A 16,669-nucleotide genomic window follows, 5' to 3' on the forward strand; every position below is an offset into this window, starting at 1 on the left:
CTCACAAAGGATCCGAAAAGCTTGGGCATCCAACGAAGAGGTAATCGGTAACACGCTCGGAGCGGACCTCCAGGTGCCCTTTCTTTGCCCTTTAAGATGCGGACCTGAGGGGCGTGGCACCGCCGCTCTGGCTTGTGATTGGCCGTGCCAGCCGGCCGGGCTCCGCCTCCTCCGGGATCTCCACCGAGGGCCCTCCTCTTCTGCGCCTGGGCAGAGCTCTTACTTCTTGAGCGCCAAGGATGTCAAGTAAGTACTGGTCCGAAGCGCTTGGATCACTTCATTTACTCCTCAAAAGAGCTCAGAGAAGGAGTTCCTAGTTGGCAGAATAAGGACAAGACACCTGAGGTGTCTAACACTGGAGTCTATCCTAACCATCACACCATAAGCCAAAAGTTCTACACTAGCCAGAGTGACAAGGATGCAGGCAGCCGATCCTAACTGCTGGGTGGAGAAGAAACTGGTACAACCCCAGAAAGCAGCTTGGCAGTTATGTATGAAAAGCCTTAAAAAGGTTCATATCTTCCAACCCATTTAGAGTACTGAGCTGGGAAATAAATCAGGAATGCAAAGATTTCAAACACAAAACTTCCCCACAGTATTATTTATAATATTCGGAGACTGGTTTCTGACATTTTTAAGCATGTTAGATAGAATAGTATATAGCTTATAAACATTTTAAAATCATACAGCAACTTGCTCACCACCTAACATGAGAGGACTGACAATACACAAAATTACCAAGACAATTATGTAACAAAAATTACATCTGTGAAGACTAACATTATCAGTGATTCTCTCCAGATTGTGGGGAATGATTTGGTTTTGAATTTTCAGTTTTTTCCATCTTAAAAACTTGCTGTGAAATTATGATGTAATGCCTTTCCCCATCCACAATCCCTCCAGCCACCTAGCTGCAAATTGTGGGGTTGAATGAGTTAAACTAGCTCGTCTTATGTCAATTAATCTCAGTAAAAGTGAAATTACAAAACAAAATAAAGGGCCAGCGTGATGGCTCAGGTAGTTGGAGGGCAGTGCTCCTAAAGCCGACGTCGCGGGTTCAATTCCCACATAGACCAGTGAGCTGTGTCCTCCACAGTTAAGATTGTGAACATGAAAGCCTCTCCCTGGAGCTGGGCTGCCGTGAGCAGCCAGAGGTTGGTGTGAGCTTCGGTGGGCTACCGTGTGCTGCCAGGAGCGGCTGGCAGCCAGCATGAGTAGCTGGCAGCCAGCGAGAGCTGCCAACCAATGACGGGCAACTGACTGCCTCGGCCTGGGGAAGCACAAGGCTCATACCAGCATGGGCCAGGGAGCTGTGTCCTACACAACTAGACTGAGAAACAACGGCTTGAACCAGAGTGCCAGCAGGGAGGAGGTAGAAGAAGGGGAAAAAATAAAACAAAGACAAAAATTGGCTCTTCCAACAAGAATCTCCTGGCCTTTCTTAGACCACTCTACCCACCTCCTGACTCTATCCCTGCTCAAACTTGTTTTTCCTGCTGAGGTCTCAAAGTTTCAGCCCATCAGAGCACCAATGCCCACTGCAAAGAACACATGGTTTATTAAAGACTTGTCATCAACAGCATTGATTCAAAGAACAAAACTGATTAAAAAAAAACAAAAAACAATACACAAGCAGACTTAACATTCTAACCCTCTCAAGTGAGACTTGCTGCATTCATACAGCCTAATGTGTTAAGTGTCCAAATTCCTGGGGGCAGCTTCCCAAGCAGGAGGCTTGGGCACTCTGGCTAACTGGGGACCTCCCTTGAGAGTCTGTGGTGGGGTGATCACCAAGGGCAGGCCATTTCCTTGGGCAGTATCCTGGGGAGCTCAGCCTAACCTGGACATGTGCTCTTGGCCTTCATCCCAAAATCAAGGAGAGGGCACTGGACTCAGGCCTGTCACTGAGGCAAGTTGGATGCAGCGATTCAAGTAGTACAGCCCCAAAAGGGAAGGCAAGGGACAGGCAAGAGGGAATGCATCAGGTATCCTGGGCAGTGTCTGCTGGGTCCCAGGCTGTGGCCCAAGCCTCAGGCTGTGAAGGGATCCAAGTTGGAAATGAACAACCAGCTGACAAGTTCTGGGAAGAAGGTGGGGCAGACCAGCAGGAAGCAGTGTGTCTGCTCTGTGCAGGGGTCTTTGAGCCTCTGTGACACTCAGTTCCAGCACAGAGCTCAGGGCCCTCCCAGCCAGGACCTGGTGGAGAACCAGGAAGGTCCCAGAAGGAGGAGAGGCTGTTGAGTCTGACTTCAGAAAGTCAGGAGGACTGTGTCCCCAACTCCTTTCTACCTTCCCAGCTCCCCACCCTCATCCCCAAACCAAACACTTGCCAATCTGCAATAAATAACCAGGAGTCTGAATAAATAGTAAAAAAAAAAATTTCCCCAAAACTGTTAGGAGTGCAGAAAATCCCAGTAGCATTCAAGGGACAGACTGGTAAAGGAGTCAACTAGGGGAAACTTCCTGGCCCACATGGGCAGCAGAAGTCCTGGCTGCCAGATTCAGGAAGGCTTTGAGGGCAAAAGGGCGCCTACCAGCCAGTCTGAGGACACGAGGACCCTTGCTACATTACCCAGCTTTCCAGCCCCAAAGCACCTGCCTCCTCATAAAAGGAGGGAGGGGACTTGACCAGAATAAGCCCGCTCTCCCACTGTCCAGCAGAAGTAGCCAGCTGGTCCTGCTCCAAGTGCACCTGTCCCAAATCCTGAGAACAGCCCAAGGGGGAGACTAGAGAAGGGCCAGCACCTCCTTCAGCCTACTCGGGGGAGACAGGGCTCCCCTGGATCTAGGAAGGCTCCCTTTGGTCCCCTTTGCCCTTCATGGGACTCAGCCAACCTGGGCTGCGCCCTGGAAGCCATGGGAATGACTACTGAAGCACCTGGATCCCAACCCCGGGCACAGCATCACCTTAATTTCCTTTTCCTTTGGGGAAATCTCCAGAAGATCCAGTTCTCCCTCCTCCATCCCTGGGCAGAAAGGAGGGAAAGAGGCTCAAAGAGTCATGGACCATCATTTCTAAGCAGCTTTTGGTTTCCAAGATTTCTGGTGGGGAGCAGGTTCAGGCCCTCTAGGGAGGCACTTGGCCTCCCAGTCTGAGCGACCTGGGAGCCTAGGGCTGGGAGATGGGAACACGGTGCAAAAGCCAACGTTGACCTCCACGGGCTTTGCTGAGCCAGGCTCTTCATTCTGTCTCGGGTTCACAGGTGTGGAGGGGACGAGGGGAGGAGGCTGGGGATAAGGCACCCCAAGATAGAAGGGCAGAGGGAGAACGGAAAGAGGAGCAGACAGTCACACACAGCCTCTGTGAAAGGTGGAGAGAGAGGGGGGAAAAGAGAAAGACAGAAAGAGAGAGAGAGAGAGAGAGAGAGAGAGAGAGAGAGAGAGAGAGAGCAGAGACCTAGAGGGATTCAGACACCCTCCCCTGCCACACATCCGTACTGACAGACACACAGACACCTGGGGGATGAAGAGACACTCAGTGACAGGGACAGAGTGTGTGACCTGGGCCTGGCCTGGCAGCTTCTTAGCTCCCTCACAGTGTCACTTTCACCATGGAGAAGCCTCAGCACCAACCCCCAGAAGAAACTGTTTCTGGCTCATTTGCCAAGCACCTCCCCGCAACCAGAGCAGGAGAGGAGGAAGGGGGCAGCAGAACAGAGGGAAGCGACCTTTGCCAACCCAAGTGCCCCCAATCTGCCCCAGCCCCAGGAAACAACTTCAGAAGCTCCAGCCTTGCTCGGCAGCCTTGGCAAAGGGTCCCAGGGCTGAAGAGTGGAGAGGGCCTGGTGATGAGGAAGGAGCATGGCACAGTGTGTCCCCGGTGGGAGCGGCCCAGGGGGAGGGAGTCAGGTGACGTCTGGAGCGGGCCAGTCCCGCAGTGTCTCCTCGGGCTGGGATCCCACAGGCTTCTGTGTGGTCCAGAAGCCAGGGCACAGGGATCGGTGTCTTCTCTCCCAAATCAGGACCTGGTGCCACCAGGTTATTTTGAGTCCTGGAGTTCCTTGGCTTTCTGTAGGATCTGGCAGACATCTGTAATGGGGTAATCCTGGGCACGGGAAAGGCCAACAATATGCCTTTGAAGTCAGCTCACCCTTCACCACTTCTGCCACACCCGTGTCCTTCCCACTGGGCTTTGTCACCATGCTGGATCCTGGGTCCCAGGGGTAGGGACCACAGGTTACCAGCCACCACCATTCTGCCCTAAAGCCCACACATAGCTAATGCGACACTCACTGCAGCACTAACGTAACCAGCCAACCAGCACCACCAAAGGACTTAGCCGTCCCTTAGGACCCCCCTGCCTCACCCCTCCCCGCCTGGCACAGGGCTGGACACTGTCCATACATTAGCTCACGGGAGCACCTCAAAAGCCCAATGAGGAGATTACTGTGATTAGGCCTATTTTACAGATCTAGTCAATGAAGCTATTGAAAACCAACCCCAGGCCAGGTGTTGGTGAAGAAACAGAGGACCAGAGAGGTTGTCACTTAGCTCAGGTCACATGACTAGCATAGCAGAAAAAGGCTGTGAACCCAATGCTGTCTGACCTTTGAGCCCATGTTCTTACCCACGAAGCCCCACGCTTTCCTGCCCCAGGTCTGAGCCTGATTACCAACGAGGATTACTACAGACGGACACCGCCACATCCCGGGGATGACTGACTTATGTAGAGCACTGCATTCAGAGGGGCTGTCATTCAGTCAAGGCCATGCCATAGTCAAGGTCAGTGGCAAAGCCAAGATTCAAACCCAGATCCAAACCCAGGTCTGCCTCGGGGGTCTAGACTCAAGCCCTGCTATACTCTACTGCTCCTGACTCCAGCCTGTCACAGCAGCTGGCACAGGGTGGGTGCCTGGTAACTGTCTGTCTCACGGTCACGACTTGAACTTGCCCCCTCCAAACTCCATTACCTGAAGGAGCCGCATGTTTACGGTGAAGTCCCCTTCCAGCAACTGCTCCCGGATCAGTCTAAGGAAAACAAGCAGCAAAAGCGCTGGGACCCGGGGCCGCTGTGACTGCAGGCCCAGCTGGGCCCCTTCCCGCAGTGAGTTTGCTTTGACACTCGCCCGAGGATCCCAGAGGCTCCCTGCAGCCTGGTGAGCGCAGCCCCCCACTCACCCCTCTGCTCACAGCCACACTCACATGAGCATGGCGCAGCAGACGAGGAGGAGGAAGTCAAAGCGGTTGTCATCAGCGAAGAGGGAGTCCCAGATCCGGATGACGTCAGGCAGCAAGAACTCCTGGGACAGCAGCAGCGTCAGCCAGCGGAAGGCAAAGAACTGCGGCTTGATGTTCTGCTCCTGCTGGGGAGACAGAGGCACGGGGAAGGCGCAAGAATCCGTGTTGGCTGGTTGCCACGTGACATCATACAGCCTTCAGATGTGAATTCAGAGAAGCAGCAGGCCAGGTATGAGCGCCAGGCACACGAGGCGGGCGGCACCGGGCCGCCTACCGAGCCTCGCTCTGTTCAAGGGGCAGCTGCTGCGTGCTGCCAGCAAATGCAGTCAGATCTTCTGATTTTTTTAAAGAGAAGCCATTAACCCAAACTTTTATATAAGCAAAGCCATTAACCCAAACTTTTATATAAGTGCTCTAGGTTTATAAAGGAGCGCGCGGGTTCCTTTAAAACACTGTACAAATTATGGACAAAGAGACCACTAATTAGGCACCTACTGCAACCTGGCCTTGTGCTCAGCAAGTCAAATGTATTATCTCACTGATTTACTCTGTACAACCCCACAACACAATTATTCCCAACAGAGATGGGCCCTCTGGTCAGTCACAGTGAATATTATTAACTGAAAAGGCATGTGACAAAACAGCAAAAACATAATTCCATATTTGTTTAAAAAGATGTTTACATGTAATTTCTTGTTCCCACAACTGTTTCTGTTTATATACAATTTTTCTTTTTACTGAACTGTTTCATAAAAGAAATATGGAATACCACTGCAATCGTTTTTTAAAGTGATTTTTAACCTTTAAAAATGAAGTGCACCCTTCTTTTCTTAGAGGAGTAACAGGCTGAACTAATGCAGCGTATGGTAAACACCTCACACTGCGCCTGGCACACGATGGGTAGCGTATCGACTCCCCTTCACTGCCAGCCCACCTGGCCTCCCAGCATCTGCCCCCGTCCCCCAGTCCTGCCTCAGCAGGCGGGTCAGCGCCCCCTGGCAGCAGAAGTGGCCACTTTCAACCCCCAGATGCAAGCCGAGCTCGCCCTGGCCTGGGGTGCTCAGCTGTCCTCTGCCCTTTCCCTTTGTCCGCCCGGCCCGGGTGGTCCTGGGGTCCTCACCAGTTTCAGGTAGAGTTCCACGTCCTTATCCTTCAAGGTGGAGTACACCTTTTCCATCTTGTAGGTGATGCCACATTGCGAGTCGTCCAGGCTCTTGATGAAGTTGTCCCGGATCTCAGCCATGAGGTTGGTGAAGCAGAAGAAGGTGTCTGCCTCGGCATGCTCTGGGTGAGACGGGCAGGGTGATGGCAGCCACAGGGAGCTGGTGCCCTGCTGTCCCAGCCCCTCTCAGCTATGTGAGATGTTTCCCTCACCTCTGAGCCTCACCCAGTCACCGCCCACCCCCCCAACCCCGCCCCCACCACCATGGTCAGGCTCAGGACCGGCTCTGTCCTTGACTTCTCTCCACCCCGGACTAAGGACATCACTTCTTTCTTCTCACATCTTCTGGCAACACTGTATACTCGCTTAGCAATTGATTATGTGCTCTTCTGACGACATCTTTCAAATCATTCAATTCTTTCTATCATTCAGCTTCCTATGTATACATCTCATCTCCTCTATCAGAAATTCAGTTGCAAATATCAAGAGATCAGTGAACTTCCAACGTTCTAGAAAGTCCTACCTGGAAAGGATCTCAGAGAGGATCCAGGGCAACCCCCTTATCTGACAGAGGGAAAACAGAGGCCCAGAGAGCGATACGAGCTGCACAGCCTGATAAAGCCCATTAGCCGACTTTCCTCAGTCCATGTTTCCAGGGAGCCAGCAACAAGGGGTGTGGGCAGTCCTTTTACCTTTCCACTCGTTGTTGGGGTCGGTGGCGAAGGTATAGTAGAGGGGCCCCACGATCTCATTCATGCCCTGCACATAAGCGATGCCAGGGTTCAGCTTGGCGTAGATGAACAGGATGCGTTCCACCACCTCCCAGTGGGCCTCACAGCCGCTGGGCAGCACCTGGTACTCGTTCACGGATGACGGCGCCAAGTTCTTGTGTGGGGAACTCATCTGGGGGAGAAGAGGAGCCCGTAAAGCGACTGGGGGCATATGGGCAATGTGTTCTCACTAGAAATGTCTGCCATTAAGCCTGAACTTAACCTCCAGCTTATGGGAGACACAGGGCACAGAGGAATGTGACACCACCAGGAGGAAACAGGCAGACCAACCCAGAATGTGGGACATTCTGCACAACGGTTGGACTAAAATCGAATTTATGGTGATAAAAGCCAGAATAGTGCTTCCCTCTGAGGAGAGGGGTACTGACCGGGCAGGGGCATGAGGGAACTTTCTGGATGACAGAAATGTTCTATGTGTCGATCCGGGTGGCAGTTACACAGGTACATACACAAGAAAACATTCATCTAGTTGTATACCTGAGATTTGTGCATTTTACTGCATGTTATACTTGGATTTAGAAAACAAAACTTTACATATGTCAAAATCAGACAACTGGCTGAGACTCTGCAAAAAGTCAAATGCTGTGGGGGTAGGGGGGAGTGGAGGCCTGCTCCAGACCAAGAAACAACATCCCAATGCAACATACAAACCTTGACTGGGTCCTGGCTTGGAAGTGAAAAACAAAACAAAAATATTCTTACTCTGTCTATATGTCATACACACACAAATATGGCAAAATGTTAACAATTGTTGGATTTAGGTGGAACATATATAGGTGTGCATTGTACTCTTTCAGCTTTTCTGAGTGTTTCAAAATTTTCGTAAGAAAAAGTAAGAAAAGGTGGGAGATAAACAGATGATCCCTGCTAAAAACTCAAGCAATAGAGCAGAGGCCCCCAACACTGGCTGCCTGTCAGGATCCTTGGGAGCTTTGCAAAGATTTGGGTGGTTGGGGTTACCTGTGGGAGGCAGCCACAGGCAAGGCCAGGCCGGACAGTGTAGGAAACTGTCCCAGAAGTGCAGGGCCCTAGGGACATTTAGCTCCCTTTCCCATTATATATACATGTGTAGGCGTAAACACACATCACTACCATTTCCTGAGAGCTTTCTAGGTGTATGCCAGTGCTCTATAAGTAAGCCTCCATGTAATGCTCTGAACCACCTAGAATAGTCTCTCAACATCATGTTCAAGGTAAGGAAACTGAGGCTCAGAAAAGTTAGGTCACTCGTCATGTCTCATTAAGTTGTGGCGTTGGGAGTTGAACCGAGACTGGCTGACTCCAGAACCTGAGGTCCAGGCCTCCAAGAATGCCCAGTGCTTTCCAGCTTTTTCTGCACAGCCATGACCTCATTTCACCCTCTTGGCAATTCAAAAGCCAGGCAGGGCAATTTTGCCCTTTACTGAAGAGGTCAGAAGCGGCGACGGAGGCCCAGGAAGGTGGGCCTGGTATTTCTTGCCCCAACAGATGGTCAGCACTAATTCAGATTTCTCCGGCAGGGCCCAGGCCTCGGGATGAAGCTTCTGGTCAGCTCTGCCCCCAGGACAACGTCCAAACCTAAGATGGGTAAGAGCTCAGCTCGCAGCCCTCTAGGACTTTAGTGAAATGAATGACAGAAGTCAGGGCCGTACCGGGCCCTGCAGCCAGGACGTCAGCAGCAGAGTAAGAGTGCAGCCCACAGAGCAAGTCCCGCCCACAATCCTTTAGCCAAGCATTCTGCACCCCCCAACACACCCAGCTGTCAGGCACACGGATACCTGGTAGCAGCTGTCACTGCCCCTGTCACCCCTGTAAGCAGAAAATGGCTGCTCTCCTACACAGAGACTTGAGCAAGTCATTCCACTAGGGAAAAAGTTTCTGCAGTAGTATCTGTCTCTAGCTTGTTGGAGGTTATGGAGGATTTTTCCATTATTGGAGGACAGTGAAAAGTTTGGAGGAACAAGTCAGAGTTCCAGGTACCGATGCAGTACGTGTAAGTTAAGGAATAATATGATACGCTTTTAGGAGCATTGAGATCTTGCTTCCTTGCAACTGTCGTCATTTTGGGTTCTTACAAAAATTAAAAAAAAAAAAAAAAAGACAATACATTTGTTTGGCTATAAGTAGCTTCTCAGAGTTACAGGAGCCTATAGAAGATTGGGGTTCAAACACTCAACATGACTTGGCCAGCACAAGTCCTATCAATTCTACCTGCTAAGTCTCTGCTCTATCCCCACCCTTGCCTAGACAATGGCGCCACCTCCCAGGCCCTCTCTCCACCTCTATTCCTGCCCGTTCCAATCAACATCGCGCACAGCAAAGTGGCAGGTGCTCCCCAGCCCTCGGGATAAAGGCCCCAGGGGGCCTCACCACCACCGACCTTTCCAGCATCCTCCAGCAACCTTCTCCTCTCCCTTTCCCTCTGTCTCTAGCCAGGGGACTCCTCTATTTCTTGAACACACCACACTCTCTCCTGCCTGAGGACTTCCACATCCGCCCTTCTCCCCTCCTAGAAGGTTCTTTCCTCTGAGTTTTTCGAGCCTCAGCTTAAATGTCACTGCCACAGGAAAGTCTTCCCTAATATCCAGCCCAGGTCAGCTCCCCACCCCATCCTCGCGCCCATCACACATGTAATTCCTTTTTAAAGAGCCATCTTCACTAAGACTAGCGGTGCAGCTCCTTCACTGCATAGCAGGGCCCTTCCCCAATACCCATTACACCCAGGCTTTGACCTCTGACTTTTAAAGGAGCCCTGGCAGGAGTGGAGTCTGGCAGGACCAACGTTGCCTTAGGTAACTGGCAGGGCACATGGTCATGGGCCCAATGGCTAGTGGCCCAAGTGAAGCAAGAAGGTAAAGGCAGTCATGGGGAGGCCCTGGGGGCCCCAGGTTGCCTCTCACATTTGTGACCCCGCTCCGGTTCCGGGCCACCGTCTGGGATTTCAGTGTCGTCTGTTCCACCCGCTTACGAAGGGTCTCAAACTCATTCTGGGGGTCCAGGATGAGGAGGCACGGGTACTCAGTGGCCCTCTGGAAGAACGATATGTCTGGGCACAACCTCCTGTCACGAGGGAACGGAGATGACAGTACGTTACGGAGGTCTAGACATTCTATCAGCACCCCACTGCCGCTGCCGGCTGCCCCAGCACCCGAAGGGCATTTAAAACAATTAGGAACATTTCATTTAAAAAACAATATAGTGTTTAAGAAGCAAAATAGTCATTATCTATGTATATATACCCATATTCTTATATGTATTTGTAAATACACACATATACCGGGGTGCCAAAAAAATGTGTACAAGTGGACACTTTGGTCAACGTTGCTCAAGCAGTAGTTCACGGTAATCAGAGGCATCTGGATGCTGATGGTAACCACTTTGAGCACCTCTTGTAATTGCAGAAGTCAGACGTGACTTGTATTCATCTTTTGTTATCGGTATATACTGAGTATTACAATTTTAATACAATTTTTCTTTCTTAAAATATGTACACCTTTTTTTGGCACCTTCTGTGTGTGTGCCTGTGTGTGTGTGTGCGTGTGTGTGTATTTTTGTTTGTTTTAAGTGTCTTTAAACAAACCTCTTAACTAAAAGAGGTTTAGTTAAGCTATACATTATACAATAGAATATTACACAGTTGTCATGGGAAATGTCCAAGACAGAGCGAGAGGAAAAGCAAGTTGAAGACAGTCTCTAGAATGGGATCAAACTTTAAAAAGATCTGCATTACAGGCTATGCACACTTTTCAGATGTATACACACTACCCTGCCAGCTTGCCCTCTGCAAACACTGAACATGCTACAGTCACTACAGTGGAAAACAGAACCTATTGCTCCAGAACTGGGTTCAGGCATGGTTCTGGACTCAAAGAGGGCCATTAGAACCCCTCGTATATATAGAGAGGGTGCCCCAGCACCAGCCTGGGAACGAATGAGGCGAGAGCCCCCTCCTGCATCCTGCTGGGCTGCGCCGGGCACAATGAGCCCAGGCAGAGGGGCAGCACCCAGGGTGGTGAGTGGCTGGAAACAGCTCACAACTGGAGAAGGTGGAACTAAAACCCGGCAGACAGACTCCAGAACCCAAGCTCTAACCACTTGGCTCTACTGCACACCAGGCCTTCCTTCTAGCTCCTCACCAGACTGTGGGAGATTCCACCCTCTGCCACTCACCAACCCAACAAGACAGCACAGCCTGCGTTTCCGCATTTCTTTACCAGGTGGAAAAGCACACACATGCATACAGGGCAGCTCACAATTTACAAAAACACATATGTGATCCTGTCACTCCGATGCTTAAGACCTTTGCGTGACTGCCCCTCATCCTCAGGATCAAATCCAAGGTCCAACCCTGCCTCCGTCCACTGCAGTTTCGACCACACCGGCCTTTGCACTGCTCTCTGAAAGTGCCAAGCTCCAGGGGCTCTGAAGGCGTCCCCAGACAGAGCCCACGCACCAGGCCTTTCCCGCCCTCCTCCCCCAGACACCTCCTCAGCTGAAACACTGCTTCCTACAGCGAGGCATCCTGGACACCCTGAAGCACCCCTGAACTCTTCCTTCAGAGCTTTACCACAAATACTAATAATCGCACAGCTCTAATTTGCTGAACATCTGTCTTCCCATCTACCCCTCCAAGGTTCTAGGCTCCTCTGAGAGAGGTACCGTGTCTGTCTATTCAGTGCTCACCCCTGAGCCTGGCACTGAGCCTGCCGTACAGCAGGGACTCAGGATCTGTTGAAGGAATGATCAGATGACTCCATAAATGCCCAGCATATACGGAAACTAAAGCAGGGAGAAGGGAGAGGCGGGCACGGGATACCCCCCCCCCACTCACTGCACTCGCCAGCCCCATTCTCAGGCCCAGCATCACTGGGGCCTGGACCTACCTACCCGGACACCCCATCAACCCTGCCCTGCCCCGCCCCACCGTGGGTCAGGGCTGGAAAGGGAAAGGACAGACCTGGGAAAGTCCCCAGAAGCCCCAGGGGCCCTCCCCCAGCGCCGCACCTGCTCACCTGACATCTTTGTCAATCTGCAGCAGTACCTCGTTGTCCTTGAAGTATGTGTTCCACCGGCTGTCAGGGTTGGGGTTGAGTGGCTGTGGGGAGAAAATAAGCTGCTGGCCGAGGCCCAGCTAGGGGCCCAGGGCAGATACCCGTTTGGAGGCCTGAGCAGTGGCCTCACACCAACAGTGCCACCAGCGGCCCAGCTGCGGCTCTGCGACAGCCTGCGAGCTCTGGAGAAGCAGCACAGGCTTCCCGCAGCCTCCCAAGTCCTATTCAAACTCCACCACTGGCAGCCAAGCCCTGCCGTCTGCTGAGTGCATCCCTGCGTGGCAGGACTCTTTCTGCCCAATGCTGCGGCTCTAAATGCTGCATGTAACAGGGGCTCACTACATGCTTGTTGAATGAATGAATGAATGTTGTATCACGATGTCCCTTGAATCTAATTCATTGATGCTTTGAGTCGCCAATTGCATTCCTGAATCTGATCCCTCTCCACTTCCTACACCACAAAGCGCACAGGGCACAGGGTGGAGCTCAGTCCTGGAGGAGAGAAGAGGCTTCCTCCAGGCCACAGAAAGGCACTTTATCCTCACTCCCACCCTGCTGACTTTTTTCAAATACCGAATCGCAGAACCTTCTTCAAGGAACAGGGCTAAGGAGGAAGAGAAGACACTGCACATGGGGGACCCGGCTCAGGGCTGCACACACAGCACTCCCCGAGTCCCAGCTGTCACTTATATTCCTCACCGGGCCTGGGGAGAAGAGGGGAGAGACGATGGCCTTCAGGGGCTGGGCAGCCCATAAAGAAAGGAGGTACCAGAAGGGCCAAAGGGGACTGAGACTGGCTGCATCCTATCCTCTGGGTGGGGGACCTCACCCGCTCCAAAGCCCACACCCCTGCCCACTCTGTAGCCTCTGTCCCCACTGCTGACCCCAACTCACATGGTCCTCAAAGGTCACATCCTCCCTGGACACACCCATGTTGGCCTTGGCAATGCCAGGCTGGATAATCATTTCCCTCAGGAACTGAGAATATAGCTCCCTGCAGGAGAGAAGAGACGAGAGGGATGATTCCCAGTGGTCATGCCCAGGGCGCCCGGACCAGGAGGCAGGACAGGCTCAGCACTACCTGTAGCGTCTGATACACAGGCCCTCCCGTCATCCTCTGTCTGGGCCTCACCTCTGCTTGGCCAGGATGGAAGTCCATGAGGCTCTCTCCAAGGGGAGGTAGTTCAAGAGAATCTGCACAGAGCGAAAGGAGCGAAGCTCCGGTGACTGGCCCAGCACAACCCTGACAGGCCTCAAGGGAAACGTCTGATAGCAGCCAGAGAAGGCAAGATGGGCTGAAGCCCAGGAACGCAGGCGTGGGCTGGGGGGAACCTCCCCTTTCCTCCCCTTTGCCTCCCTCCTCCATTATCCCAAACCAGCCCTTTCTTCTTTTCCTCACAGACTCTTCCAAATGATAATCAAACCTTGTGCTCAAAGGGGCTGGAAAGTAGGATACTGGGCTTCCACTCCCATGTCAGCTGGTAATAGTTTTGGGCAAAGCATGGCCTTTTCTGTCCCAATAAACATCACTTCCACTGCACTGTCCGGACCAGGAAGCAAAGGGCTTCGCTGGCGTTCCAAAGTGTTCCATCCCCAAAGGGATCCTGGAGCGGATCCCAAGGGGAACAGAAAACCCAGAACTTCCCAGAAACGCTTCCTCAAACAAAGCAAGGAAAGACAGAACAGAAACGGGGCTGGGGGTAGGGGCAGCCCATGCGGGAACCCAGGGACTCTCAGCAGAGCAGAAGCCGCACCCCATGCACACCCACCTTCCAGCAGAGGCACCTCAGTCCGCCCTCACAGGGGATGCCTGTGGACACAGCAAGCAAAGGTCACGCCCCAGGCCAGAGTCCCAGAACCCCTAGCCCTCCACCTCAGAGCCAGTTGGCAGCGAGTGGAGCAGGCAAGGAGTACTTCTCCAAGAATCATTTCCCACCAGAAAGATTCATGACTAGATGCTAATCCTGTGTGTACTTTCTCTCTATGACCCCAGCCCAGAGCTTCCTCTGTCTAGAATGTTCTCTTGAGAACAACACCTTCTCTTCCTTGATCTTTCTTCCCCAGGGCAGCCTTTACCAACCACCATCTCTTCCCAATCAAAGTCAGTTCCCTTATTATAAATAATGTCTCCTTCAGAGCCTCCATCACAACTAGGATTGTAATATAATTTGTGCATTTATTTAACATCTGCAACCCCTACTACTGGGTAAGCCCCAGAAAGACAAGAACTGCATGTCTTATACCACCAGTACCTAGCACAGGGCATGGCACACAGAAGATATTCCGTAAGTATGTGTGGAATACAAACTAAGCTGCAAATGCTAAGTGCTCTGTGCTTTACGGACATTATTTCCCTTAATCCTCTTTATAACTCTAGTAAGTAGAGGAGATTAGCATCACTGTCCTCATCTTACACTTCAAGAAACTCCTCTGTAAAGAGAGCAATCGAGGACTCAAACATGGGTCTGTGTGACTCTAGAGCCCAAACTCTTAACCACACCCTGCCTCCCCTGAGGTCTGGCAGATTCTTCAGCTCAGCGCAGGTCCCAGGACCCCGCAAGGTCTTCAGGGCCTAAATATCACTCCTCAACAGAACGACAAACTTCGCAATACTGTCAGGAACTTGCTAAAGCAGCTGTTGCTATGGTAACCCTAAGTGCCACGAGCAGGAACTAATGCCCCCACCTCAGAATCTACATGGGGACGAAGGGGTCTACTCAAGAATTCCTTGCTGACAAAGTTACAAAGGCTGAGCAGCGCCAAGAAGCTCTACAGAACACCTTGGGTTCTTTTTCAAGACAAGCGAAAATCTCTGTGCCAGAGGGTTAACGATGCCAGCCAGGGCAAAATCAAACACTGCTGAGGTACAGCTCTTCCAGCCAGTGTCTCACGGCTAGACTCTTACCATTAACCAAAGTTCACTGTCGCCTGCGTAGGCTTTGATCCCAAGCCAGGGAGAGAACCAGGAACCACTCTGCAGCTCAGCCAATTCTACAGCACAGGAAGCTTGCAGAGGCATGAAGGAAGACCCGGGCCTCCACTCAAGAAGTCTCCTCCCCATTCTCTTCCTGCCATCTTCAGTCCTCTCCAGTTACTCCAAGGAAACAGGAAGCTTCACTCATATGCCAATGAAGCACCCTGAGGCCTACAGACACACTAACTGTGGGAGCCACTCCTCTGGGAACCCCCTCCAAAGTCACTGGTTGTTCAGGTCCACAGAAACTGCAGAAGGCCCCAAGAGGTGTGGCCTTGGTACCTTCCCCTCTCTCCTAGCCACAACGCTGCTCTAGGAAAACCCTGAAAATGGAGTTGCCTCTTACCACTAAAACTGAGTTCCCGAAGCTTTTCCAAAGCGATCGTGGGCTCCTTCAGGACATCCTGGAAATCTGCAATCCTAGAAGGAATGAGGAGGAGGCAAATGACGTACACCCAAACCCCAAGAAGACAGGTTTCGTGATCAGTCCTGAAGCCCACAGCTCCCTCACACCGCCAGTCTCCAACCTGTTCCTCCCTCCCCTTCAGGACACAAAGACAGCAAAGCTCAGTCACAGTCCTGATCAAAGGAAGCTTTGGGGAGCTACAGAACTACAGATCACGTCTGCCTCTAACACCAGAAACGTAGAGATACTCTTGTCTAGAGGTTCTCAAACAAGCACCATGAAATCAGACAAATTCTAATATTTAGAGAACTGGCATTTATTGGGCACTTCCTGCTGGCCAGGCCCAGTCCACAGCTCCACTATCTGAACTCAATAAACCCTAAGAACCAGGAGTAATTTGATCCGTAGACAAGGGACCTGTGTGACCTGCACGCAGCCATCCACAATCAACAATATAACCATTAGAAGACCTGCAGGCAAGGGCAAACGGTTTAAAAAATAAGTCCTGGAAGAAAACTGAAGAATAAGCAAAATTCAGCCAATGCTGCAGGATTTGGCCTGTGAAAGGGGACAGACTGGAGAATCCAGGTTTTCTATCATTTCTAGTAAGAAATGGACACGGAGGGCAGGGAGCTTTTGGAGAGAGGAGGGTACTGGGGCAGGGGTTAACAAGGACGGGGGCCGGAGGGTACGGGGCATTGAGGCCCTGCATGAGGAAGACCCCAAGGGAAGGGGTGAACCAGGGGTCCAGGGTGAGGGCAAGAGAGAGCGAGAAGGGGTGACCCCGGAGTGGGCAGAAGTCCCTCGGCTCTGTGCCCCCCCACAGGCAATGAGGTTAGAAAGTGAGCGCCTGAGCCCCTCTGCCAGGAGACTCCCGACGCCTGGCCGCATCCACGCTCCCCCTCCACAGGACGGAAGAGACGGCCTGGCCAGCAGCGACCTGGCCCAGTCGGTCCTGGGGACCCCTTACCGGCTCTTGTGCAGACTCGACATGGTGTTGACTTCCGGATTCCCCCTGCTGCCTCCAACGCCTCCACGGCCTCCGCCGCCTCCGCCGCCCTCCAGGGACGCGGGGCGCTCCGCAAAAGCCTCCGACCGGAAACGCAGCCACCCGCGTGAGTGTTCCGT

At 52.2% G+C, this 16,669-nt stretch overlaps 1 protein-coding gene and 1 long non-coding RNA gene across 4 annotated transcripts; one reads left to right on the forward strand and one right to left on the reverse strand.

Annotated features, from left to right (window-relative positions):
- Positions 1-108: 108 nt before the first annotated feature.
- LOC148754946 (uncharacterized) lies at positions 109-5,949 on the forward strand. The gene is made up of 2 exons (XR_016019224.1): positions 109-246; positions 4,597-5,949. It is a non-coding gene; the product is annotated as an uncharacterized LOC148754946 (long non-coding RNA).
- Positions 1,535-16,669, reverse strand: TBC1D13 (TBC1 domain family member 13). Of its 3 annotated transcripts, none has more exons than XM_019728784.3 (12): positions 16,512-16,669; positions 15,482-15,555; positions 13,931-13,971; positions 13,294-13,355; positions 13,056-13,155; positions 12,123-12,205; positions 10,011-10,170; positions 7,033-7,243; positions 6,299-6,462; positions 5,143-5,300; positions 4,911-4,968; positions 1,535-4,045 (listed from the first exon to the last, which is right to left on the reverse strand). In XM_019728784.3, the coding sequence occupies exons 1-12, from the start codon at positions 16,532-16,534 to the stop codon at positions 3,980-3,982; spliced, it is 1,200 nt and encodes a 399-aa protein (XP_019584343.1). In that variant the 5' UTR covers positions 16,535-16,669; the 3' UTR covers positions 1,535-3,979. The 3 variants fall into 3 exon arrangements, with proteins under 3 accessions (XP_019584343.1, XP_019584341.1, XP_019584344.1); XM_019728782.3 differs by having other exon boundaries at positions 5,143-5,303; positions 16,512-16,668; XM_019728785.3 differs by having other exon boundaries at positions 5,143-5,303; positions 13,243-13,355; positions 16,512-16,668.

This window comes from Rhinolophus sinicus, chromosome 16 (genome assembly GCF_057876585.1).
Source record: "Rhinolophus sinicus isolate RSI-liver-muscle chromosome 16, RSI-T2T, whole genome shotgun sequence".
In the NCBI taxonomy this organism is placed as follows: Eukaryota; Metazoa; Chordata; class Mammalia; order Chiroptera; family Rhinolophidae; genus Rhinolophus; species Rhinolophus sinicus.